This window comes from Struthio camelus, chromosome 2 (genome assembly GCF_040807025.1).
Source record: "Struthio camelus isolate bStrCam1 chromosome 2, bStrCam1.hap1, whole genome shotgun sequence".
Classification (NCBI taxonomy): domain Eukaryota; kingdom Metazoa; phylum Chordata; class Aves; order Struthioniformes; family Struthionidae; genus Struthio; species Struthio camelus.
Genome location: NC_090943.1, coordinates 24,057,403 through 24,070,105, shown reverse-complemented (window position 1 = coordinate 24,070,105; position 12,703 = coordinate 24,057,403). Strand labels below are relative to the sequence as shown.

The 12,703-nt window shown below is 38.4% G+C and overlaps 1 protein-coding gene across 2 annotated transcripts in view; it reads right to left on the bottom strand.

The window, feature by feature from the left end:
• CUBN (cubilin) overlaps positions 1-12,703 on the bottom strand; it is a 145,236-nt gene that overhangs the window by 101,505 nt on the left and 31,028 nt on the right. For both annotated transcript variants that reach the window (XM_009673702.2, XM_068934653.1), the window contains 5 exons: positions 7,072-7,258; positions 5,171-5,331; positions 4,523-4,704; positions 3,558-3,714; positions 863-1,050 (listed from right to left, as the gene is read on the bottom strand). In XM_009673702.2, coding sequence (XP_009671997.2) covers positions 863-1,050; positions 3,558-3,714; positions 4,523-4,704; positions 5,171-5,331; positions 7,072-7,258 — 875 coding nt within the window. The remainder of the gene's footprint in view (positions 1-862; positions 1,051-3,557; positions 3,715-4,522; positions 4,705-5,170; positions 5,332-7,071; positions 7,259-12,703) is intronic.

Genomic DNA, 12,703 nt, shown 5'->3' with positions numbered 1-12,703 from the left:
ACTGGCATTCTGTACAGGGGTGAGGTTTGAAGGATGGATTAATTCCACAAAACAGCAAAATGGTAGGCAGAAGCTTATAAACCTCAGCATAGCAGCGATCATGACTGCACTGTACTTCCCACAGTGAAAAGTGGAAACCTGGGAGAAAGTATCTCTTCAGTTGTCCTAGAATTAAAATTTTTGAGGAAACAAAAATAAAAGACAATTGGCTTTAGGTTGACTGGATTGTTTTATTTGGCTAAAAGTATCTCATTTTGTTTGCGGGTAAGTTCAGTGTCCCTTAAATGCCTTTAAAGAAACAGATTAATTATGAAAAGGAAAATATCAACAGGAGACACAGCAATGCTCCATTAAAAAATAGTAGGAAGAAAACATTTAACGTTTCTAAATGTTCCTCACTACTTTCCAGATAAAAAACGAGAATAAAAGAATTGGCCTCTTTGCATTGGTGACTTTGAAACTGAACTTCTCCCACTTACCTGCTAATCTCAGAACTTCTTCTGCTTCTATCTAAATAAGGCTTCTTTACGTGCAGTTGGAGTCATGTCATCTAATTTCAACTATAAAAGCCAGTACATCTGATCTAAGGTGGTATTTAACCTCCCTGTAGCAAATCTAGGCAACTGCAAAGTGATTCATCCTCCCTATTGTAGGCGCCTGTCTTTAGGCAGTATAAATTGCTCACTGGCAGTGCTTACCTCCCTACCGACTGCAGAGGAAATAGGGACAAATCATTTGGACTAAATACTTAACTTTTAATGGTTATGTTTAGACAAGATGAATTCTCCCTTCTGCCTTCTCATTGTTTTTTCTTTCCTGAGAAAGAAGTTATTTTTCTTGTGTCTAGAATCTGGGTACATACCTTCAGGTAGTCCAGGTCACAGTTAGATCCACTTTCTAAATCAAAGGCTGTGAAGCTATAGTTGAGGCTGTTCCCCTTTGTAGTTTGGATGGTCCAGTTGCAATGTTCATTTAATGGGTAATTATTTGGATAATTTAAACTTTCCAAGATGCCATGGCTACGATTAACAGTCAGTACTTCATGGCAAACTGAAAAAAGATGATAATAAATTAGATTTGTGCAGTGCGTCTTATCCCTGGATCTCAAAAAATTACTAATTAAAGTTACTGATACCATTACAAGATAAGAAATATTTATATTCATAGATTATAGAAAGCAGGCAGAGTTGTAACATATTGAAGGATATATTGCACACGTTGCAAGCAAAATCCAGTTTTTCTGAAACTTAATCCTTCAGTTATAGTATATCCATCTTTTCTGACCCTTGCAGACTCACCAGCCTTTTTTTTAAATTGTGGCATATACACTTTTTTCCTGTTTTCTTTAATTTTAAATAAATGGTTATTCTTGAAACATTTTTTCCTTTTTTTTGTAGTTAATAATAGAATTGTGGCGTATGACCTACCTTCCTCCGTCACTTTGAAACAATTTACGGGGTGGGGGGGGCCCTCAACAAAGATTGCCTAGTGGATAAGAAAAAAATAAATAATCCCTGGCTAAAACAACAAATGGAAAGATTACTGCTTATATTGGATGTCCTAGCTCCAGGAATTGGAAGTGAGCATGAAATTCTTTAAGAAGGAGCCATGGTTTTCCTTGTGAGTCATCCAGTAAAGTCCTAGCAGAGGAGCAGGACATTCACCTGGGATAATGAGAGCTTTCCTTAAACTGCAGAGGAAATCAAAAAGAAACTACACTAGATAAAGGGTGAAGCAACAGCTATGGCATTACATCAGTGATTCTCATTTTCCTGAGTCTGACTTTCATACATACAGACAGAACACGCCAATATGGGTAATTCCTCGTCTGGAGATGGTGTACCAGGGAGCAGACCAGACTAATGCACAGAGAAGTGGGCAGGAGGCAGGGAACAGGCCAGGCTGCTGTCTTGTACAGCAAATCTGCAGTGCCTGAGCAGCAGAAATAGCTGAGATTCACTTGCAAAAACCTTCTATTGTCACTAGGGATAATACACCTACCTCCTGCATGTCTTCTGGATTCTTTCCAAATGATTTACAGAGCAGCAAGGTCTGTGTTTTTAGGAGTTCAAAATGCCCAAAATACATCTGAGGGTCAGGGTCAGGTGAAGTGGGGCTTGTCTGCAGAGCTACACTGAAGCGTACAACTGTTTGAAAGGATCGGATGAAGAGCATGAAATGGATTTTGAAGAATGCAATATGGGCAAAAGCTGCTACCCCCTGCTATCAGGATTTTAGCAGAAACATATCAGGCACAAAGGTGCCTTTGAAAGTTAATCTAATACCACGCTTTCCTTTGCAATGTTTTCCAGTTCATCGTTGCCTATTGTTCATATACACATCTAAACATCCTTATTTTACACCATTACTTCCTACATATTTTTAGCTTTTGAGTAAGCCACTGAAAGTTTTCTCCAGGCCATGTGAATCTTGAGGAATTAAATATGAATGTACAGTGCAGATCACATTATCTTATAGTTCAGGCTCTATATCTGAGTGGTTTTTAAGTGCTGTTTTTGTCTAATTAATGAATGTAAAAAAAACTCTCTTCTAATATATTGTCTTGACTTTGTAGTATGAAAAGTACATGGTAGAAGAATCTGTGATTTAAGTAATGAGGGAGCCAAAGCTCAGTGCCACTCTACCCTTGTAAGTATTGTGTGCCACGTGCATGAATAGCTTTTTCATTGTCCATTTACTGTTGTTCAAACAGCAAGGGGAACTTACTGTCTACACACCTATAGCAATCTCTATCAGTTGGGCATGTCGTCTTTAGAGTACTCAAAGAAGCTTGCAATTCAACTTGTACATAGTGAAATTCCATACCTTTCAAAGTATATCTAATCTAACTAGTATATGCTACAGCCAAGTAAACACTGGGATGATACTAAAGATTATGACTAGGAACAAAAAAAAGTCTTTAATTCTTCACATATCTTCTTGTATTTTTTGCCAAATTTCATCATTCCAGTGTTTTTTTTACAAAAAAATGTATGCAAGAAAATTGTGACCCTTACCACAAGATATTAAAAATGAAACTATTATTTGAAGTGTATTATTTGAAGTAGGCTAAAAGCTCCCAAGCATCTGCAATGAGCCTTATGAGGGTAACTCCCTGATCCTTTGCCATCTGGCCTCATAGCACTTGGAAGAGCAGAGGAGCCTTCTCTATCTGCCTTCACTAGGAAAAAGTCAGGAGTTTGGGTCAGCAGAAGAGCAGGAGCAGTCCAATCTAGCCCGTTATGTGCTTTCAACACTTGTTACTCTGGGTAAATCTGGAGTGGAAAATGCTACTGATGCAAGTAATAGCAGCAGAACCACCTCACCAGCTTTCTTCTAGGGATGAGAGGACTTCCATCACAGGTATCTCCTTTGGGAACTGACAATTTTTAGATCTCTGTGCTCTGTGACTGTAGCAGGTTAAAGTATCTGGCTCAATAATATGTTGTATACATTGTCTTCTGGTTGTGAATAAATAAGATCATAGGCTGTAAGAAGTAATTTCAGGAAAAAGCTGCACTGCAGAAACATATTCTTATCTTTTTTTACTTACTTACCCTGTTTGTATTTGGCAAAAAACCCTCCACCTTGCAAACTGCTATCTGTCCTTAGCTTCACATACATGCTGTCTGCACTGGAGCGGATGAGTGGTGGAATCTGACTTCCACAGAATTTACCTAGCTGCTTGGCATGGCTGCTGTTACCATCAAATACCTTCAGATAAGAAAAAAAAAAAGAGAACTGGAGAATTTCATAGGAAGACAAATGTGTCAGTTCCCCGATAAAATATAAACTCGATGATTCTGCTTGTTACAGAATTTGAGAAAGTAGAACTGTTTCAACTTCAACAGCACAATACTGAATAACTACTGAACTTCATAAAGCTGGTGGCATTACAAATCCAAGTTAATTTCCCCCTGCCAAAATGCGTGCTCAGGGATTTTTTTCCCACTAGGTGCACAAGAGGTTAAAATAGTATTTCTGTTCAGAGAAAGCCTGGCAGGCATTTCAGAAACAAGCAAATCAGTGGAACAATAGGAAGCCAGTAATAAAATACTGGTAGATTTTGAGGGTCTGACTCACCTGAAGGGGAAAACGGCACTTCATTTTAACTCTGATACAAATATTCAGATCATTTATGCAACAATTTGAATACAGAATTTGGGATTAACAATAGGGTTGTTGTCCCTATTGTGCCTTTTTCTTGTAGTTTACAAAAACTGCATACTATAAGGCCTTGATCAAAAACAAACAAAGTTCATAGACAGATTCTTGTTTCAGTGGCATTTGGATCTAGCCATAAATGCTTTTCTTACCTGTGTGCACTCACATAGACACTGCTGCCTTACCCTTCACTGCTCTCTGATACAACAGTAGCAATTCAGCTTGGAGCTTTCCTGTTCTGGGTCTCCTCATGTGTGAACATTGGAAGACCAGGACCATATGTCTTTCTCTCTGCCTTTACATTCATTATACTCTACTGAGCTGCAGGCTATGGAGCAAAGAATCACAATGTACATACTGCAAGATAATCGAAGTTGCACTTTGGGTGATATTCTAGATGGAACTGTTCAAACTGGATTTCAAATGGTGTCCCTCGGTTCCCCCTCAGCAACCAGTAGCACTCTGAGTTGTGGTAATACGGCATAGGGTAGTTGGGAGACATAAAGATGCCAGATGTTGTTGTCAACGTCCCACCACAACCTGAAAAGGGCAAAGAAACCATACCACCATTTAACACCCAGACACGCTGGAAGAATAATACAAGGAATAGACGGAAATACTTTGTCCTACAACAGGACCATCAGCTAGAAATATTTAATCTAATTTGAAGCGTGTTCCTGTAAGGTAGTTATTCTTCAAATAGAAACCTTACTAAACCTCTCCATTGTATCCTTGTTTACCACTGCTTTCCTAAACGCAAGAGAAAGTTCATGTTACAATATATCTAGGAAATGGTATATCCTTCCCATGGAGAAAAGAAAGCCCATGGACCAAGAAATACATATCCTTGATCTAAGAAGCCTTAATATATGATGCCATATAATTACAGACAGATTTTAGGAGATTGGAGGCAGAAAAGATGTGAAAAGGAAGGGAAATTAAATACAAACAAAAGATCAAAAATGAGATGTTTAAAATGGCTTTATACTTGATGTGCTCATTTTACCTGCTGATGTACCATCCCAGTGTGCAGCAAATCCCTTTCTTGTGCCAAACACATCACTTACAAACTTTATCCACAGCTTGTTACCATGAGAGATTATAACAGGAGGCAGATCTGTACCACAGTATTTCCCAAGAGGGGGGGAAGTTTCATAACCTCCATCTCTAGAATTAAAGAGAAGAAAAACCTTGAGTCAAAGAGGGAGAGCAAGAGAAATGATAACAAAGTATAAATCCTGGGATTCTTTCAGGCCTGGGAAGGACTAATCCTGGCTCTTCATCCTCCACAGAAATACAGCTACTAAATGCTGGAGGGGTCCTGCGGCTTGCAGTAAGAGGCCCTACTGCCAGTACCTGCATAATGGGTATGTCCAGTCACTTCCTCTCATCAGCCTGTCCTGAGCCATCAATGCACTGAGAGACTCAAGAAGCATCTCAAGGACACGAGCTGCTGCAGAGGCAGGACCTTACAGTGCCTCCTTCTCTGTCTTCTGCAAGGTGGTAATTATGGCTGAGCCAAAAGGTAAGCTTCTAACTTGAAGAAATATAAGTTTCTCACTGTTTGGCGTGGCCCAAAAACAGATGAGCTGACCTTTTCCTTGTTCTTAACAAATAAAGTGTTTATTTGCTACCACACTAATAGCAACCCACATCTCAAAACTGACATGATGCAAATTTTGAATGATTTTCTTGGCCTTCACAACTGGTCTCTACAACCAATTATTCCCAAGCTTTTAATTAAGGAGTAGTAATATTTCCTAATTCTGCAGTTCAGGATGCACATCCAGTGTGCACAGGGACACCACCATTAGAGCTGTGCAATAACCAAATGTTTTCAGTTCTTGAGTTAAAAAAGAAAAACCTTATAATTCAGGTCAACCATGAATTAATGTTTTAACTATTAAAATAAAGTTAGCTTAAATATAATCCCAGGGGTTTTTTTTAATGAAAAAGATGAAAAACTTAGAAACTATTGACGGTTTTCATAACTTTCTCCAGTTTGTATGTACAGCAGAAAGCAACCAGGTAACTCAGCAGGAATTCAGTATCATAATCCAACCAATACTGCAACTTCAGCAAAAGATTTTTGTTTTTTTCTAAAAAACAGTACCAAGCTCTAAGAGGGACCTCAAAGAGGAATAAACCATACATAATATCAGGTACGATGTTCAGGATAACACCATACCATGTTTTATCATCGCACTCATAGAGGTCCTGGAAACTCATGGTACACTCGGAGACAGAAACCACACAGTAGTTCTGGAGATATGGTTCAGCTGGAGAGCTGGTTCACGAGGAGAAAAAAATGGGCTCACTGGCACTCCAAAGCGCAGATCCCATGCAGCGACACACCACAGAAAGGAAGCATACTGGCATGGCTATATTGTAAGCATGCACCTAGTCTTCCTGCAAACAGTTTTCTGCCCCTTGTATTTGTCTCTCTCCTGTAAAATTTACTGCAGATCACCATGCCATTTCCTAAATTTAATGATGATGCCAGCATAGGCAAATATCACAGATTATTCACATCTTCCTAGTGCTGCATCACAGAAGAGCTGCTGTTGAAAGACAATTGACATAAAACACAAAGAATATGTCACGAAGCGAGCAAACTCTCTGTGTCTGCGCTAAGGAACACAATCAGAGCTAGGACACTGGAAGGCATTTTTTTGTCTACACAGAATGCACTTGCTCCGAGAGCTGCAATTTGCCAGGTAGGAAACGGGACAAAGGAACAGAACGGCAGCAGGAAAAGGTGGCATTTAACGTTCTCTAGAAAGCCCTTTGCCCACGTTGCCAGCACAGCGGTATAGTTAAAAACTACAGCTTCTGCACATGCCTAAGTGGATTTGGCCAACTTCCGTGATTATCAGTAATAAGGACAAGAGAAATAATTAGGCTTGCCTGATTTCTACATAATCTTCTGTACAGCGTTTATTCCCCTCCAAGGTGAAGTCAGTGAAGCGCAGCACAATTTGTCTGTTCATTCCCACTGTGATGCCGTATATGCACTCTGTCCGGACAGGGTAGTTATTGGGATAGTTCGGAGATGTTAGCATGCCGGTTTCACTACTGTATTGGTGTGAGCACACTTTAAAGAGAGAAGAAACATGTACACAGTGACTTAAAGATTCAGTATATTTGTTGTAAATGAAGCCATGCTCCAGAGAGGTTTGCTGGTTGTGAATGAGTTTAATATGTAGGCTAAACTAGCAGGAAACCTATTTTTCCAACAGACAGAGGAGCAAACATCCTGCACTCCTGTGATTTGTAACTGATCCTGGACACATCCTACAGCTGAGTGTCATCACTATACACTAAAATCAGAATCCAGATTTTTGTACAAGGTTTCTTATATTTGAGTTGATTTGTCCGGCTTGAGTTGATTTGATCTTTGCACTGTGAGAACAAAGCAGTTCTGCTCAAAGGCTTATCCTAAAATCAGTTACATCAGTTCTCCTGTGACCACCAAAGAAGCAACTTGACATTATGAGCTGGAAAGAAGAAAACAGAGTAGAGTAAGAGAGAAACAGAAAAAATTAAAAAGAAGCTTTTTTGAAAGCACAGACATACAGACTAGGAATGAAAATATCTACTATAAAATGCTACTCAAACGCAAAACTTATTTTGGAGAGAACTATCTTCATGTGTTAGTTGATCACAGGCTGACTGATCCTTTGTAATCTGGCTGCAAAAAAGGGCAAGGTGAAAAATGAGCCACGTGAGATGTTTCCATTAGAAACAGGGAATCTTGATGCCACTGTACAAGGTAATGGTGACACATCACCTGGAAAAATGTTCGTAACCCTGGTCACTGATATTCTGAAAATCAAATTGGAACAAATACTGAGAGAAGTTGTAGAAATGGTGGGGAATTAGGAGATTATCATGCAAGAGAGATTACAAGAGCTTGGCTTATTTAGTTTAGAAAATGAAGGACAGGAGGGAATGCAGCTACCCTTACACAGGAAGCAGGAAGGAAGGAAGAAGAGACAGAGATAAACACCAAGAAGCATGAAGAACAGTAAAGCTAGAGTACTCTCTTAAATACTGTATAAGCTCCAAAGCTTAGAAACTGTCCATGAATACAGATACACTGAAATGAGGAGAAAGTTTCTATTAGGAAGTGAAATTCTAGAGCAATTTTCCAACCTGTGTAACAGAAGCAAAAAGGGAAAAAGAAACACCTATTTTTTAAGATATTGTTTAATTAATTTGATTTAAAAAGAGGATTATATGATAAAGGTATTTGCAAAAAAAAAAAAAAAAAGGATAAAACTGGGCTGGATTTGATGATTCTGGATGTTCACTCCAGAATCATCACTCTAGATACAAGGGTCCTCAGTTCCCTTGTATCAGATCCTACAGGTTGCAAATATAAGAAATAAATGTAGATTTCTTGAAGACTTTCTATCAAATAGTTATACAAAGAGTTATACTACTTACAAAGTACAGTTGAGAGAGCGAGCAGAATACTATGCTTCACTTCAGACTTATTTAAACTGGCTCCTACAGAGCTCTAAAACCTATTCTCTAACATCCCACAGCTGCAGTGTAATAACACTCATGCATTATACTTCAACATGTGTAATAATTTAGGGGGAAGGGATGAAATCACAGCTCAGGCCCTCCATATTTATGGCTAGTCATTTCCAAGAGTGCTCTCTGTCTATTCTGAGTTTAACTATTAAAACACTTTTGCTTTTACTGATGTCAAAGGGTAAAAAGGGGTGGTTTCTGAAAAAAAGAATCTTTTTTTTTGTCATTTTTTGTCACCTGGAAGGTCTTGTGCTTTGTTGGAAATATTCTCTGTGAGGTAAGGACCCCCCGCCCCAAGCTGGATACCAGACTCATGTTCCTAATTCATCCCAAGAAAAACACAAAAATATGACACAGAAACAGGACAACAGTTTTCTGCTATGGGCAGTACTTTGGTAATTAACAAGTCAAAAGTGTTCATGCACTACTTACCTAAAATCATGATATATTAATTTCTTTATCTATGATTTCAGTCATTTGTGTCTTATAAATACATGCACAAATATATGCACATAACAATCACGTCAGTCATGGACACCTTAAGAACCTTGTGCTGCCTTATAAATCCTTATTATGCCCTTGCTGTGCTTCCAGTTCCCATGATGTTTCATTATATATAGAGTTTATCATCAAAACCCAGACCCTGAAGTGATATGATATCTTGAGAACCCTACATGTAGGACTAGAAATGTGACTCAGAAGTGTGACCTAAATTTATCTTAAAGGCTCATCACAGAGAAAGCAATTAAACATGAAAATGAAAATGTGTACATATGTTGATTAGTTTACTAATTTTTAACTTACTATTACCTCCTGACCTTTGAAGGGTGGGTGCCTGACTCATAAACATTTAGTACCTGGAAGGGTAGCAGTACTGCTTTCTTTCACACAAAGGCGGAGACCATTAGTATTTGCCTTCAGCCTGGAGAATATTAAAATTGAGATACTGGATAAGGGCCTTTATATACAATTAGCAACAGGAAAGCCAATTTATTTTTATCATCTCTTCTAAGAAGAATTTCCACAGAACTGTCCAGGTCGTCTCCCTCACCAAAGTTTGCTTTCTTGGCAGTAATCCAAATAAAAACTCAAATCCAAAGTGTGCTACTTTAAATTGGATGCTGTGTGTTGCTCCACACTTTGCATAACAATCATCTTCTTTATGAACTAAGAGGAGAAATACAGCAGGTGGAAAAACGACCGTCAGCAACGCCAGACCTCTGGCTACAGTGAAATAAATCCAGTTGCAGACTGAGCATACACTGCTATAATGATTAGGAAAAGCATCAACACATCAAAAGCACCCACATTTTGCGTCTACCAACTCAGTTCTGGTAAGTGGATTCATTTACGTTATTCTACATGTAGCAAGAGAGCTGGCATTCATCTTTTGCACTCAGCTCACTAACACAGCTTATGAGGGTTGACTATATGGGGATGTGCTTGTGCAGTAATAGTTCCTTCAGAGAAAATTATTAGCAAAGCTGGCAAGAGAAAGAACGCTGGATCCTTTGCCAAAGCTCCGAAGGCAGTCTAACTCCATAATGTGATTGTTATATGCCTGGAAAAAAATATGAATTCAGTTTATTTTTAAGACACTCCATGAAATACAGAAGAAGGCGGCAATTGCCCAGAACAATCATACATCTTGCTTTGCCAGTGTGTGAGGTTTTGAAAGCTATTCAATCTGCTTTCTGACTTTGGTACGAAATATGTTTGCTCTTCTGAATAGAAAAGGCCATAAACGGCAGTAACCTACTGTAATATAGCCAACAGTGGAGAAAAATGCCAGCTTTTGTACCACTCACTCATGCAGTCATGCATAGCGCAGAAAATTCTCTCCATGTTTTATCCCCATAAAGAGATATTCATCGGTTGCCACAATTCTAATTAATCAAAAATAAGAAAATTATAGTGTAATATGTAAAATGGCACTTTTCTGTCAACATTACTCTGCCAAAGGAAAACTCAGATCTCTAACAATTAGCCCTTTATGTAACATTAGGCATGTTTAGATAAAAAAGGAAGAAACTATCACATGAAGTATCTCCCTCTCCAGAGGCAATGGAAAAGCACCTCTGCACTTCAGGGCCTGCTGTTACTGCTGCTGGCGGACACTGAGAGGCTGAATTTTTACCAAGAAGGTGCACAAAGGTCCTTTGTACAGTGTTTCAGACCCAAACTGCTTAGAAATACTAGCTACAGCTTGTACTCAGCTACTGAGAAGGAAGACATGCACGACTATATATTGCACTCGGGGACCATTTTTTTAAGTCCACAGGTTCATGAATGCTTTTTTTTCCTTCATTCTTCTCAAACTCTGACTTCTCCAGTCAGTCACTAACAGCTAAAATATATCACAAAACTGAGCTATCTAAAATGAACTTACACCTCTTGATTAATCATGTCATTCACAATTCAGGATGAGAAAGAGGAAAAATTTTAAATTTCACCAAAGCCAGAGAAAGACCAGGAATAAAAATTTCACCAAGAATGCAGTCTGCTAAAAAACTCATAAAGGCTGACTGTCCTTAGCCGAAAGGATGAAATGTAGCCTCTTTAATGAAAAAAAAAAAAAACCACAAAGCAAAAAAGAAAATTCCCAATTATTTGTGAAGAAGGCAAGGATAATAAAATACATACACTGACTCTAGCCCTATTCCTATTGAAGGAGTGTGACCTGGATCTTTCAAAATGCTGAGCAGCACTTCCAGTCAAGACTGAGCCCTTTCAAAGATTTGTCCATGATTTCACACGGGTTCTTTGTGGTTCGGTCAGCCAAGATGAGAAAAAGAAAATCCCCAAATCTATCATAATATTTATATATCTATTGTGACATTCAGCAATCTGGTGTTGGTCTAGTCCTGGACTCTAGGAATTAAATCCAAACAATAGCTTGGTTTCCAGGTGACTTTCTCCTCAAAAGACAGAAAGACAGCCAAGAAATATGGTTGGCCTGCATTCCCAAGTATACACAGTTTAAGTGGGCATTATACATTTTAAACAACTGAGTATAATGTGGACGTATTTGACTGAATGATTTCTATTCATATTCCTGCCATTTGAGCAATTCACAGCTACTAGCTGGCAGACTGCTAAAATAATTGTTTGCGCCTTGTGGACCATAGCCATAGCTGTGTCCCCTGGCTTTCAGTTTACTTTTTGGACAGGGAATATAGCCTTGCTATTATTTTCAGGCCACTCTTCAGCTAACAAATATATCACAGATAAACTATACTAACACAAAAATTACTAAAATGTATGGATAAGAAAAGTAGCTTCATTTTATATAAAGGCATTTTTTCTCACTCCTGCTTACTCTCTTTTTTGTGATAATGTTGTCCATCTTCTCAATAGCTCATTCTCTATAAAATAACTCCAGGCAAAGGCCTATTGAATCATCTAAAATCAACCAGAACAGCTTTGACCAGTTCTGATATTGATTACATTGTAATTGGCTAACTCAAAATATGACGGATTCTTACCGCACAAGAAACTTTATTAGAACCATATTTTTATTAGTAGATGAAATGAAAATAGGCAGCAGATGTAAAGAAAAAAAAATCCATAGCTTTGGTAAATCTCTCAGATATGATTATGTTCAGCAATTTTCAACCCCAGTGTAACTGTATATATGTAAGACGAATATCAGGCTTAGAAATCTCACAGTGGGAAGGCTAAATTTGATATAATTTCAGGGGAGTGGGAAGTTGCTTCTTACAGCAAAGTCCACATACACATGTTCTCCTTCTCTCAGGCTACTGCAGCTTCAAAACACTTTATTCTTAATCAAAACTGAATGTTAGCAGTCCAACATTTAAGAGAATTTTGTAGTACTACTGTGTTCTTGCTGGGATGAAAAGAAACAAATCTCTGTAAAGAAAATGGATCTTAGTTCCAACTTCTCTATAAGGTTATTATTTTCAGTTTCAGTAATTACTGCTACTCTGCCATACTTATGCGAACTGTAGTGGTTGACGAGAAAAACAAAAAAACT